The sequence below is a fragment of the Nannobrachium achirus genome (assembly GCF_963921795.1).
Source record: "Nannobrachium achirus genome assembly, chromosome: 13".
Classification (NCBI taxonomy): Eukaryota; Metazoa; Chordata; class Actinopteri; order Myctophiformes; family Myctophidae; genus Nannobrachium; species Nannobrachium achirus.
The window spans coordinates 58,031,032-58,043,752 of record NC_137833.1 but is presented as its reverse complement, the minus strand read 5'-3'; the positions used below and the strand labels follow the sequence as shown (position 1 = coordinate 58,043,752).

Here is a 12,721-nt window from a genome sequence, read left to right as displayed (position 1 = left end):
TCATGTTGAAAATGTTGGATAAATGTCCGTCGACTACCTTTTTTCACCAACAAAAACTAAAGAAAGGCCCATTCCCACTGGGCCAGATAACAGATAAAAAAATATCTTTCTCCAGATATTTTTCCATTCAAGTGGATGGTAGATACAGATAAAAAAAAATGTCTATCACAGATATTCTTCTGTGATAGACATTTTTTGGTTGCAATCGGGTGTTGCGCTTTGAAAATATCACGTTGTGACCTTGTAGATCTGCTATTTCCAGTATGCAATGAAGTGTAAAATCAGGCGTTACGAGGGGGTGAGGAGGTGCTTTAACTATTGAAAAATAGCACATATACAAGCTCGAGCTTGTAGATCCGCTATTTTTGAAAAACCTATGTTTCTATGTCAGTGGTGTTCAAACATTTTCATGTGAAGGACCCCCAAAACGATACTCATTTGGCCACGGAGGACGGAGCCCCATCTAAAAATATTTTGTTCCTCCCCACAGTAGCAAAATTTGAGTACAAATGTTCGCTTAAAAAGTACATGTATTCAAAGATTTGCACACATTTTCAGAGCTTTTCAAAAATGGCAGATCTACAAGCTGTGAGCTTGTATATCTGCTATTTTTCAGTAGCTAAAGACAGGCCCCTCCACCTTGGGCCCTAGTAACTCAGTCCCACTTGGTAACGTAAACATACGTTTTCTCATGCCAATAAAGCTCCGTTGACGTGAATTGAGAGACACTAGTGATGTGTCGTTCATGAGTGATTCGTTCATCACGAATCGAATCATTAGCAAGACTTGTGAACGATTCGTTCAAAACCCCTGAAATGTGTCGTTCACACTTTCGTTCACACTCGCGACGTAGTAAAAACGCACCCGCGATAGTGTTTTTCACGGGACGATCACGCTATGAACGGATCATTACCGTGAACGTGAACGAAATGCTTTATTCACTGAAATGAACGGGATTGCCCATCACTAAGAGAGACAGAGAGAGAGAGACAGAGAGAGAGAGAGAGAGAGAGAGAGAGAGAGAGAGAGAGAGAGACAGAGACAGAGAGCGAGAGAGAGAGAGAGAGGGAGAGAGAGCGAGAGAGCGATAGAGACAGATAAGAGATATTGGGTGGGGGTGGGTAGAGACAGGGTGCTGCAGAGTTCATGTTGCCAGCCAGTCACTGGCAGTTGCCCGGTGACTAACTGCTAGTCGTCCACCAATCAGGACGAGGCACAGGGGGGGGGGCACGACACACACACACTCAAACAGCTGTTCCATTGTAGCCTGCAGGGTTGCCATACCATGTTGGCTTATTATAAGCCACTTTGGGCTTATTTTTTCTGTGAAATTACTTACTTTTTTGGGGGGGGCTCGTTTCTAAAATGTAGTTGCTTATTTGGGCTGTTTCCTAACGTTGTTTAAACCAGTGGTTCTCAAAATCTTTTCATATCAAGGACCCCCAGATAAAGATGAATTTGTCTGCAAACCTCCAATCAGCGCAAATACCTAGCCTCCTTCAAAATTGGTATGAAAAGTCACCTTCAGGCAACTGCTACTCGAGACTTGTAAATAGACTAAGCCCCCATGCTTCCACCCCCCCCTTTTTTTCTCCGCTTTTGTAATTGATGTTATCCTTTTTCTGCTTTTGAAATTGATGTTATCCTATCATGTAAAGTACTATGTTCTATCCGTCTGTCTTTCAATGTTATATGAGATACATAAAGTGGTTCCTGTGTAAATAAGCCGTAAAGCTTACTAGGATCTCCTTTTAGTTGACCTTGTACCAGTGATTTGTGCAGTCATGAAACTGTAGTTTTTTTCTATTGCAAACTGCTAATAAACTCTTCAATCAATCAATCAATCAGAAAATATTTTGTGCCAGGGACCCCCAACCCCAGACAAGATTTGCGGTGTTAAAATGTTGTTTCAAAATATAGAACAAAACGTATTTATTGTTTTATGGAAGATAGCCGTAGCCTGGTCACGTCCTTTGGGCTTGTTTTCATGGACCTGGTTGCTTATTCTCTCTTTCAGAATCTGGCAACACTGCGCCCTGCATGGGCAGTGAAAAGGTACAACCTCACTCACTCACTGGCTGGGCTGTTGTCAGGCAGATAGCTCATATCTCCACCTTTACATTTCTTACGTTCACGCTTTGTTTTAGTAAATGAATGAACGCCCCGTGTTGTCACACAGTGCCACAAAAACGTGTAGGTAAATTAGACGGATCTGCAAGCTCACGACACGTTGTGACTTTGTAGACCTGCTATTTTAGTATTTATTTTCAAGTGAAAGTAAAAGTGGTTACGCGTGTCTGTGTGGGTTTTATTATAAATATCGATTGAACCAATGGAAAAGTATTAACTAAGAGCTTTAGTCTAAAACAATATCTACTTCCATTAGCGCACAGGTTGTTGTTTCTTTTGTTTTTTCATAATTTCCTGTAAAGCAACATCTTCAGACATACAAGGTTTCCGGCCGACAGCGTCGATTAGCTCACTCACTCAACTCCCTTGTTCCCTTCACTGTTTCCTCCCTCAGGGCCTCTCTCGTCACCACCTACCTACTCCCTTCCCTCACCAGGGGCGTCACAAGGGGGGGGGGGGAGTGGGACTGAGTTACTAGGGCCCAAGGTGGAGGGGCCTTAATTATTTTATACTTTAGCCATTGAAAAATAGCAGATATACAAGCTCGCAGCGCGGCACTCGAGCTCCATTCCATTCCAACATCCATTACTCTGGGCGGAACGTTTGCCCAAAAATATCCCATCTACAAGCTCATAATGTGTCGCGCTGTGAGCTTGTAGATCGGCTACTTTTTGGCAAAGAGATAAGTCAATATCAAGTACGTTATTTACGTTTCATCAATATAGAGGGTTTAAGTGATACCAGATATGCAGCTTGGCAAATAAAAGGTGAATTGATCCCAGTGCATGACGGACGACAATTTCACCATAAATTAAATCTTCACGGTACGATTATTGTGAGTGTTTTTTTTTTTTTATCACGATAATAACGATTATCGTCCTATCCCCACCCTCTACAATAAATCTTGTTGAAGAAAACGTTCAATCTACAAGCTGTGAGCTTTATATTTCTGTCCAATGCCTGCCCCAAGCGTAGGGAAGCTAAGGTTGGACAAGTGGCTAAAGCTCCCTGTCTGGCTCATAATAAAGTCTAGGTTCCTCCTGAAGGTTCCTTCCTCCCCCACAAGGCTCTCTACTGCCACAGGCCTGCATGCTAACAGTGCAGGGCTTCTGGGACTGACGCTTTTTTGGATACTATTTAAATTGTTTTGAGGAAAAAGAAATGCTGTAATTTGTTCCAAAGCGACTGCAAAAAGATTGCTATTTGTTTCAAAAAGCTTTATACCCTGTGTTTACACAATGATGTACCACCTCCAACTGTATAAAACGTTCCCCACAGGGTTGACACTAAGCTCTCTGAGGCACTTGCCCGTCGGGCAAATACAGGTCATGTTCTGCTTGCCCAAAGGTCATGCCCACTTGCCCGAAAAGTCAATTGTCCATTGTAAAATGATTGGTAAGATTTTAATTACCATTCAATTTAACACTTATTTCTTTACTTTCTGGGGCTGTGCGATAAAGAAAATGTCATACACTATACCTACAATTTAAATACCAAATAACTACATAGCTAAGATTGAATATGTCTGTGGTTTCACACTTGTTACATTCCACAGACCAGAAAATGGACGTTTAGACAGATATCTGGTGTTGTTTTTATAGACGGTTGCGTCCCTTCTCAAATGAGCACTTGCCCTGTCGGGCAACCTGAAAGCAAACTTCACCTGCCCGAAATTATTTACCTGCCGGGGGCAGGTGGGCAAGCCTTAGTGTCAATGCCTGGCCCCAACTTTGTTTTAATTATATTTTGACACAGGCTATGGTAACGTAAACGTATGTTCTCTCATGCCAATTAAGCTCCTTTGAATTGAAATTGCAATCGACTCCCATAGGCCTACAGAGCAGGGTGTCAGGGACCGCGAGGAGTGGAATGCTCTCCGGTTTTTGCAATAGGTTCACAAGATGCATTGTAAAGGAGCGGTGGAGATGATGGAGGAGCGCTGGAGATGATGGAGGCGCGCTGGAGATGATGGAGGCGCGCTGTCTCAGGCGACCTTGAGCCACGTGAGACACCGTCGAGCGAGCGGTAGAGAGTGAGTCGCTGTGTCGAGCGCTGCCCAGGTCGCATGAGCCGACTCAGCACCGTTAGAAGTTGTAAACCAGGGGGCCAGAATAGGGTAGGATGTCAGGGCCTACAAGCCTACATTGCATCCGGGTTATGTACTTTCAGTAGAGGGTCATAGAGATCACATGTGCCATACCAATAGGTTCCAATTAAGTGTCAATTAAACCCCATAGTCTTTTTTTGTCCTTCCAACCTAAAAGAAATGTCGGAGGCTATAAATTGTGCTGTTTTTGCCTCGTAAAATGGATTTTAATGAATTTCACCAAGTACCTCGCACCAAAAGACCTTTTCCTGGCTTAAGGCTCCTCCTGGAATGATTCAATTAGCCCTTTTGTTTCCTGTTAAACCATGTTGGGTTTCCCTCAGGTAAAAACACTGATCAAGATCAAGAGTCATGGTGGTCCTTGAAATTAAAACGTACCAGCTCTGACAGTGTAATAAACCTGTTCTGCAAACGGTTCCAAATGTGATTGTACCGATTTCGGTTCCTCAATGTTGGATCTGGGTGAAACTGCCATGCCCTGCAGAGCTTACACTAGTGTACCACTAAACTCTCAAAACATTGACTAATGACAGCCAGTAAATCAATGGGAATCATATTAATCAAACGATACAATCAGGCATAAATCATAAGAGGTAATCAGTGTCATTCACCAGCACTGAATGCTATCCACACATCGCACAGCGCTGTCTGGTTGCCGTTAAGTTTAAAACAACCACATAAGACTGATGGGTTGATAGGAATTCAAATAAATATCACGATTATTTCAAACTTTTTGCATGGATTACGAAATATCACAGCACCTTTAACCAGTAATATTATATCGACTTATCCTACTAATAAACGACTGACCGATACCGTCGCCTGTACTGCGTATGCGATGCTGCCATGGCAACAGCCGCATGCTGAAACAGTGCCCAAATTTGGAGATGACTGACATCACTGATACGTCTGGGGTTCTCCAACATTACTTCTGAGACTCCTACATTCAAAACCTACGAACGTTCGGTTACAGCCTTACTTTTCCAACACGGCGAGATAAATGATTAATTTCTGCTGAACTTGGTGAATATCATTGATATTCTCGTTGCTATCCATATCCTTATCATATCATGATACAAAGACAGCAGGGTTTATTTAGTGAGTTTGCCATAATACGTCACATAATAAATAAATGCAATTTAAAATGAAAAAGCGTCTGCACTCTCTGCCAGAATAGTTGTTGGATGCCAGGCTTTCACACTTTCTACGAGCCAAACTAAACACCTCAGAACCAAACCAGAAACATGCCAAAGTAGTTACGAAAAATAAAACAGAACACTCTTAGCAGTAGGGCTGAGCTAGGATTTCAAATAAGTATCTCAATGCAAAAATGTATCAAACAGCTGATCTCCACAAGTTCTAAACACGTCATCATGGTGCATTGAGAGCTTGTAGATCTGCTATTTATTTTCACTTTCTGTGCCACCATTGCACAACGAAGCCCCTTTGCTGAAAATATCAAATTGGGAGCTTGCAGATCGGCTATTCTGGCAGAATGCTAGCCCCCTGAATACGGAGGCTATAGGTTTCATGTGATCCAACAGGTTCATGGCTGGCTGGCTTTAGCTTACCTGCAAGTTGGTTTCAGTGTCACCCTGTATCCTTATGGGTTCATTTGGTTTGACGAGTACACTCTCTCAGTGTGTTCCCTTATGGGTCAATTTGGTTCCATCGTTACACTCTCTCACCCTGTTGCCATATGGGTCAATTTGGTTCCATGTGTACAGTCTCTCAGTTCAATTAAAAGTTCCAAAAATATTTTTGGTTTAAAACAGAAGATTGTTAAAGTTAAAGCTCTTTATTGTGATAGTAGTCGATGCTATAGATAGAGTGTTTGTTCAGAAACAGGGTCTCCCAGCACTTCAAACAGAAAATCTCTGTTGACGGGTGGAAACCTTGTATGTCCAAAACCGTTCGTTTTCTATTAATCATAAAAAAAAAAGATTTGATTGTGTGCTTGTAGATCTGCTATTTTCACTAGTCTTGTGCGACGGTCTCGTATGACTTTACAAAAAAACATACATTTAGAAACTTGAGATACGAGGTTTCTGCCCGACAACGACGAAATGTTCAGGTGTGTTAACTTGTCAATATCATCCAATCAGGAGACAGTACCAATTTATCAGCTCTAATTTTATAGAGTTCCAGTCCAATTTTGTCTGCTCACTTTTTTTGTGTTATCACTTCCAATTTCACTTACCTATCCTGTATACTGTATGAAATATGAAAATAATCTCTCTAAAGAGCTGGAGAGACCCCTGTTACTGAACACACACCCCAGCAATGATTATAATCAGAATATAGCCCTTTTACACATATTTTGACCAAAATATATTACTTACAGTACCTTTAAATGTCTGATCGAGCTATGGTATTCTGGTTCCAAAAACATAAACAGCACCAAGACATAGCAGTACTTTCTAAGATGATTCCATGACACTTATTTTAACTATAGAGGGTATGAGTGTGACATCACTGTAGCTGGATGTTATGTGGGAACGCCTACTGAGTGGCAAAAAAAACTACTTTCTGCCATTGACAGCCAATACATCCAAACAGAAAAGTCCTATCTGATTGCATTAAACAAAGTTAAACTCCCCAACATTGTGACTGTACTGAAAGCTTGAATTATCCTCTTTCTATCTGCAAAGTTTTTGTTTCATAAAAATCCACCATAGGCATGTTATGAGCTACTTTCTGTCAAGACAGTCTGTGCAGGTGATTATTTTTCCAAGTGTCAGAGTTTGGAAGCACTCGTTTTTAACAGCATAACATCCTGCTGCCTCCTGCATTATTTGCAACTAGCACTTCCAATCTTCAGTGCTCCATGCTGCTCAATGTTTTGCCACTCAGTCTAGATTAGGGGGGCGGGTCCCAGTGGACGTACATACCCTCTATATCACAATACATGCTCTTTATTTTTAATTTTTTGTTAAATTCTCCTATTCTCTGTACAGAGCTGTGTGTTGCCGTGTCGTATCATAGACAGGAAAATCATAAATCAAATGTTGTTTCAGCCTGACTCAAGAGTCTTAGTGTACAAATAGAACCGAATGGACAAACAATGTATACATTTGTACTACATCATTTCCCGCTATATTACCAGCAGTAATCAGCCACTGAATAGGCCTATATGGCTGTTTTCACTGTTTCTGGTCACCCAAACACATCCCTGTCTACCAAAACAAACGGTGAAAATACAAAAAAAAAACACAGAGAGGACGGCGTGTTTCTGAAGGTAAACGCACTACTCCAGGGGCTGATAACTGCTGGTATAGAAGGAAATGATTGGATATTAACTCAAAGGAACACAATGGAAGGAAGCTCTCAAGCTGTGCTCTGATTTGTACGAATAATATGGTCATGTATGCAAATGTGTGGTCAAGTACCTGTCATTGTTGTCGGGTGGAAACCTTGTATGTCCAAAGCCGTTCGTTTTGCATTTATCGTTTTAAAAACGCCTCGTTGTGTGCTTGTAGATCTGCCATTTTCACTAGTTCTGTGCGACAGTCTTGTATGATTAAGCAGGGCTTTACTTTACGAAGAGAGTAGAGGTTTCTGCCCGACAGTGACGATAAATGCATTTTTTTCTTTTGAGGGAGAGGGCCAATAAAACATTAATCGTTCAATATAAAAGACATGCATGTGCCTTTGATTTGATCTTGACGATACATACAGTGCACAAACTGGACCCAAATATTGCCCTCAAGGCCCTCTAACTCTGAGTGTACACAATTGGAACCAATAGACCCTTAGAGTGTACAAATGGAATCAATTGGACCCTTAGTGTATACAACTCTGAAAGTGTACAAATGGAACCAAATGGACCCTTACAGGTTCGAAGAGGGTCCCATTTTGTACACTGTCCAAGTTAAAATGCATACAGTAAGCACCAAGTATTTTCCCAGTCAGCGTTGTATGAACCTCGCTTCACCAGGCTTTCTGCAGCACCCGTGGGAAGCCTGGTTTCTATTGCGAATCAACCAGAGTGATCCGGTCTAGAGCCCTCCTACTGTATCCGGTTATATACACGCACACAAACATCTGTATCCGGTACAGACCCAGACCGGATCAGCAACTTGCAAAGCAACTTGATCCCAATCTAGTGCTGTATTGGTCCGGTCACGCTTGTGGACGCCGTCCCGTTATCTTTTCTGAGCAGTGTCACGACTCTCACGCACACGGACATGCATCGATGCAAAACAACCCCCAAGTTCACACCTCGACGTTGTTTACAAACGCTCACACCAGGGGGATTTAACAAAGGAACGAGCCTGTATGCATACAGGCATTGACACTAAGGCTTGCCCACCTGCCCCCGGCAGGTAAATAAAACGTCAGGGCAGGTGAAGTTGGCTTTCAGGTTGCCCGACAGGGCAAGTGCTCATTTGAGAGGGGACACACCTGAACGTGGCCAGTGCGCTGTGTCTTGTCTGTGGAATGTAAAATAAGAGCACTATTTACCTATAATGTGCTGTTTTTACTGTTGCTACATTTAAAAAATATAAAATAACAAGTGTGAAACCATAGACATATTCAATCATAGCTAAAGTATTTGGTATTTGGATTTGGAGGTATTGAGGTATGACATTTTATCGCACAGCCCCAGAAAGTAAAGAAATAAGTGTTAAATTGATCGTACCTATCATTTTATAATGGACGATTTACTTTTTGGGCAAGTGGGCATTACCTTCGGGCAAGTAGAACATGACCTGTACTTGCCCGATGGGCAAGTGCCTCTGAGACCTTAGTGTCAACCCCTGTGCATAGCAATGGTCCATTATCTGACCTGTTAACTCATGTAACGTAGGTGTTATGCGACCTGCACGTGACGTCATTAAAATTGCATTAAATCACCAACGCAACACAGTTGCGAGTGTATGCACATTATGAGTGTGCCATATACCTTTGATTTTGACAGTAGGGGAGTTGGGTCCGGCAGACTGCTTCCTCCAGCCCCTCCAGTTCTGACACAGGCTCTCCGCCTCAGAGATGAAGCTGCACAGGGAGTCTTCCTCGAACCGGTCCGAATCCTCGAAGGAGAACCTCTCGCCATCCTCCCACTCTGCGAACATCAGCTCCATGGCATCCGCAGACACTCACTCTTCCTTTTCTTTTCTTCCTTTCTCCCCTTTTAATTAAACAGTGGAGTCTACAACAAAAAAAGGTGTAGGGGGGAGGGAGGGATGATCAACAAGGAGGCCCCACACACACAACACAGTATCTCTTTTCCCTCAAAAGTACTATTTAAGACTGTCCGAAACTGACAAGAATATACAAGTGGTCTAACTGGGGGAGGGGCAGCCACACACAAAATATAACCAAAACAAAAAGAGAGAACTCCTAGATACTTTTAAACTCCACTATTGCTACAGAATAAATACACTGTATCCTGTTTGACACAGAAAAGGAAAACAACGTATAACTTTTGTAGCAACATCAACAAAAAAGTGTCGCCTTTTTGCTTGTACTTTATTCGGGTTCCTCCCCGGCGGTTATAAAAGAAAACTTTGCAAAGTTTCAGAGTGGGGGGGCTGCTTGCTTCTTATCTTTCGCAAGCAAGAGCCTTGCCATTTAGGGCGATATACTTATCTGAAACTGAATCCATTACAGCCTGGCCTTGGCCGCACTAAAGGATCACATTTACGAGACCATTTCTCTTCTCTCTCTCTCTCTCTTGCGTTGAACTAAAAAGAAGCCTACTGTAGTGGACCCTTTTACTGGTGTTCTTTAGACCCCTGGTTCTCAAACAGTGGGTCGGGGCCCATTTGTGGGTCGCGGACACATTTTTACAGGTCCCATTTTTGTGTTAGCTACATTTTGTCTTTAAAGTATTATTATTATTTCAAAACATTTTCAAAACACATTACCAAAAAAACTAAGATTATCTGAATTAAATTAAATTCTAAGTAATTAAACTAATAAATATTCCATAAATTAGAAAACAAATGTTATCAAGTAGATCTGTTTTCACTAGTTTGGGTCCAGGGCAAACGTCTAATATCTCTCTTTTGGGAGTCGGCCTGAAAAGTTTGAGAACCACTGCTTTAAAGACTGCTTTTTGTATGAATTGAGGAAAAAATGGACCCCAGTTGAAACAAGCCCAAAAGCTTTCTTGTGGTCCTTATCCTTTTAGTTGACCTTGTATTAGTGAACTGCACTGTCCTCCTGTACCTTTTTCCTATGCAAACCTCTAACAAAGTATTCAAACAAAAAGACCCCACTGGTTTAGCTTTAGGGCCGACAGGCGACCAGAAAACGACCCCCCACCCAACTAAAGTTAAGGACAGTGGAGTCGAGTCGAATGTCAACAAATGTCTACCGGTTGTAAAACGAATGCAAAAAGAAAAACAACGGAAAACCTCTACAATTCACACACTGTCAACCACAGCACGACGACACTTCCTCACTCACAGCTGGCTTATAATAGAGTAATAACCCCGTTAATTGGATTCATATTTGAACATATGATAAGACGCTTGTTTTTCCTTTCTTGTCGGTTCAAATCAGCTGGCCAAACACCCCTAGCCTCCACACAGTTGTTGGACATTTCTTTCTTTACATAATACAACAAAAAATGGTTTATTACCAATGACCTCGATCCGCCAGAGTCAATTATACATCCTTCTTCCCACGGAGGCCATGATAAAGTTCACATTCGAACGGGACAACTGTCTCCTTTTAATTAATATCTCCCTTTGTTCGGGCTCTCTCTCGGGTTTAAGCCAGCCAGCCCAGCCAGTCCAGTCCTTTTCCCCTTCTTCTTCTCAGCTAGGCTTCAGCAGGGCTTAGCGTTAGCTTAGCATGCTAACACGGCTAAGTAAGCACCGTTAAGCTGGCTGTGTGTTGCTGTTGAAGGAGAAGCAGCAGGATGCTAACTGAAGCTAACGCTGCTAGCTGACGGCGAGCTTAGCAGCAGCCCGAGGAGCCCGGCCGGCGGCGGCGGCGGCGACGCCGAACATGGAGGAGTTGACAGCCGCCGGGGACGGTGACACGGAGCGGGGACGGGGCGCCTGGAGCCGGGGAGCAGCCCGGAGGAGCAGCGCTCCGCTTCTCCTTTTTAGTATCTTTATTCTTCCCGTGGAGCCCAGGAGGAGGTGCTAGCCTGTCTAGCAGTTAGCAGCTAACGGCTAGCTGTTAGCCCCCAGCAGGCTAACGCTAGTCGGGTGCTTATAGCTGTTTGTTTACATTGAAGGAACTTCTTCTCCCAGAAGCTACATTCTCTTCCTCCTCTTCTCGGCTTCTTCTCGGCTTTATTTTGTTATCGGAGGAACACAAAAAACGGGCTTCCCCTTCTCTCTTAGGTCTTCTGATGTTGGTTCCCCAAAGAAGTTCCAAAAAAATATATATGTTTCTGTTTCAAATGTCTTTATTTTTTCCCCTTTTTTCCTTTGTATGTTTCAAAGAAGCCCCTGTTCTTTTCCTTCCTCTTCCTCCTCTCAGAGCACAGCTAAGAAGCCCCCCCGCTGGGGTTCCCTCTGTGTGTGTGAGTGAAGTGAAGACCCCCTTCTTCTTCCCTTCCTGACTATACTGTGACACCGGTGGTCCTTTAAAAAACAAAACAAAATAAAATTGCTATTTTATTTCCTCCTATATCTTCATCAGGGTCCTTTCTCCCTCAAGGTCCCCCACACACCACCTCCTCCTCCTCTCCTCTTCCTCTCTGCCGGCTCCTGTCGGGGTGAAGATGGCTCTCCTCCTCTTCCTCTCTCACTGGGGCTTGAGGAGGAGGATGATGAGGATGATGATGATGTCGCCTCCTCCTCCTCTGACTGTCAGCTGATTGCTACTTCCGCCTGGCGTCAGCGTGCAGCTGATGGCAGCTTGGTGACAGTGACATGGTGACAGAATGGATCAGTTTCCCAAGCAGTGGGTTGGGACCCATTTGTGGGTCACGGACTCGAGTAAAAAAAATACCATTTTATTTTCCTACAAAAAAATAAAATATATATTTCAAATGATGGAAAATCTTTTAAAATATATAAATCTTTTTTACATGTATTTCTTATTTGTTATAAATGTTAAAAACATCCAAGAAATTCCATAAATAAAATATTAAATTAAGTAGTGAAAATAGCCCGTCTACAAGCTCACAACGCGGCGAGAGGCGACACGTTGTGAGCTGCTGTTTTTACTAGTTTGGGTCCTGGGCAAATGTCTAATTTCTCTTTTGGGTCTCGAAAACGTTAAAACGTTTAGGAACCACTTGAGGATGATGATGATGTCGCCTCCTCCTCGAGGCTCTTACCTGTCAGCTGATTGCTACTTCCGCCTGGCGTCCACGGCAGCTGATGGCAGCTTGGTGACAGTGACATGGTGACAGGAATGGAAGGGACACCCTGTTTCCCCAAACAGTGGGTGGGGACCCATTTTGAGGGTCGCACAAACATTTTTGTGGGGCCCTTCATTTTCTGCATGTTTCCTATATTTTTTAATATCATTATATCAAACCATTTTCAAAAAATATTCCCCAAAAAGCTAAGA

General features: G+C 42.9%; 1 protein-coding gene across 4 annotated transcripts in view; it reads right to left on the bottom strand.

Annotated features, from left to right (window-relative positions):
• zswim8 (zinc finger, SWIM-type containing 8) overlaps nucleotides 1-11,844 on the bottom strand; it is a 117,512-nt gene extending 105,668 nt beyond the window's left edge. For all 4 annotated transcript variants that reach the window (XM_080741177.1, XM_080741179.1, XM_080741178.1 and 1 more), the window contains exons 1-2: nucleotides 10,827-11,844; nucleotides 9,144-9,389 (exon numbers count right to left, since the gene is read on the bottom strand). In XM_080741177.1, the coding sequence (XP_080597303.1) occupies nucleotides 9,144-9,321 (178 nt within the window). In that variant the 5' untranslated portion in view covers nucleotides 9,322-9,389; nucleotides 10,827-11,844. The remainder of the gene's footprint in view (nucleotides 1-9,143; nucleotides 9,390-10,826) is intronic.
• Between the last annotated feature and the right edge of the window lie 877 nt (nucleotides 11,845-12,721).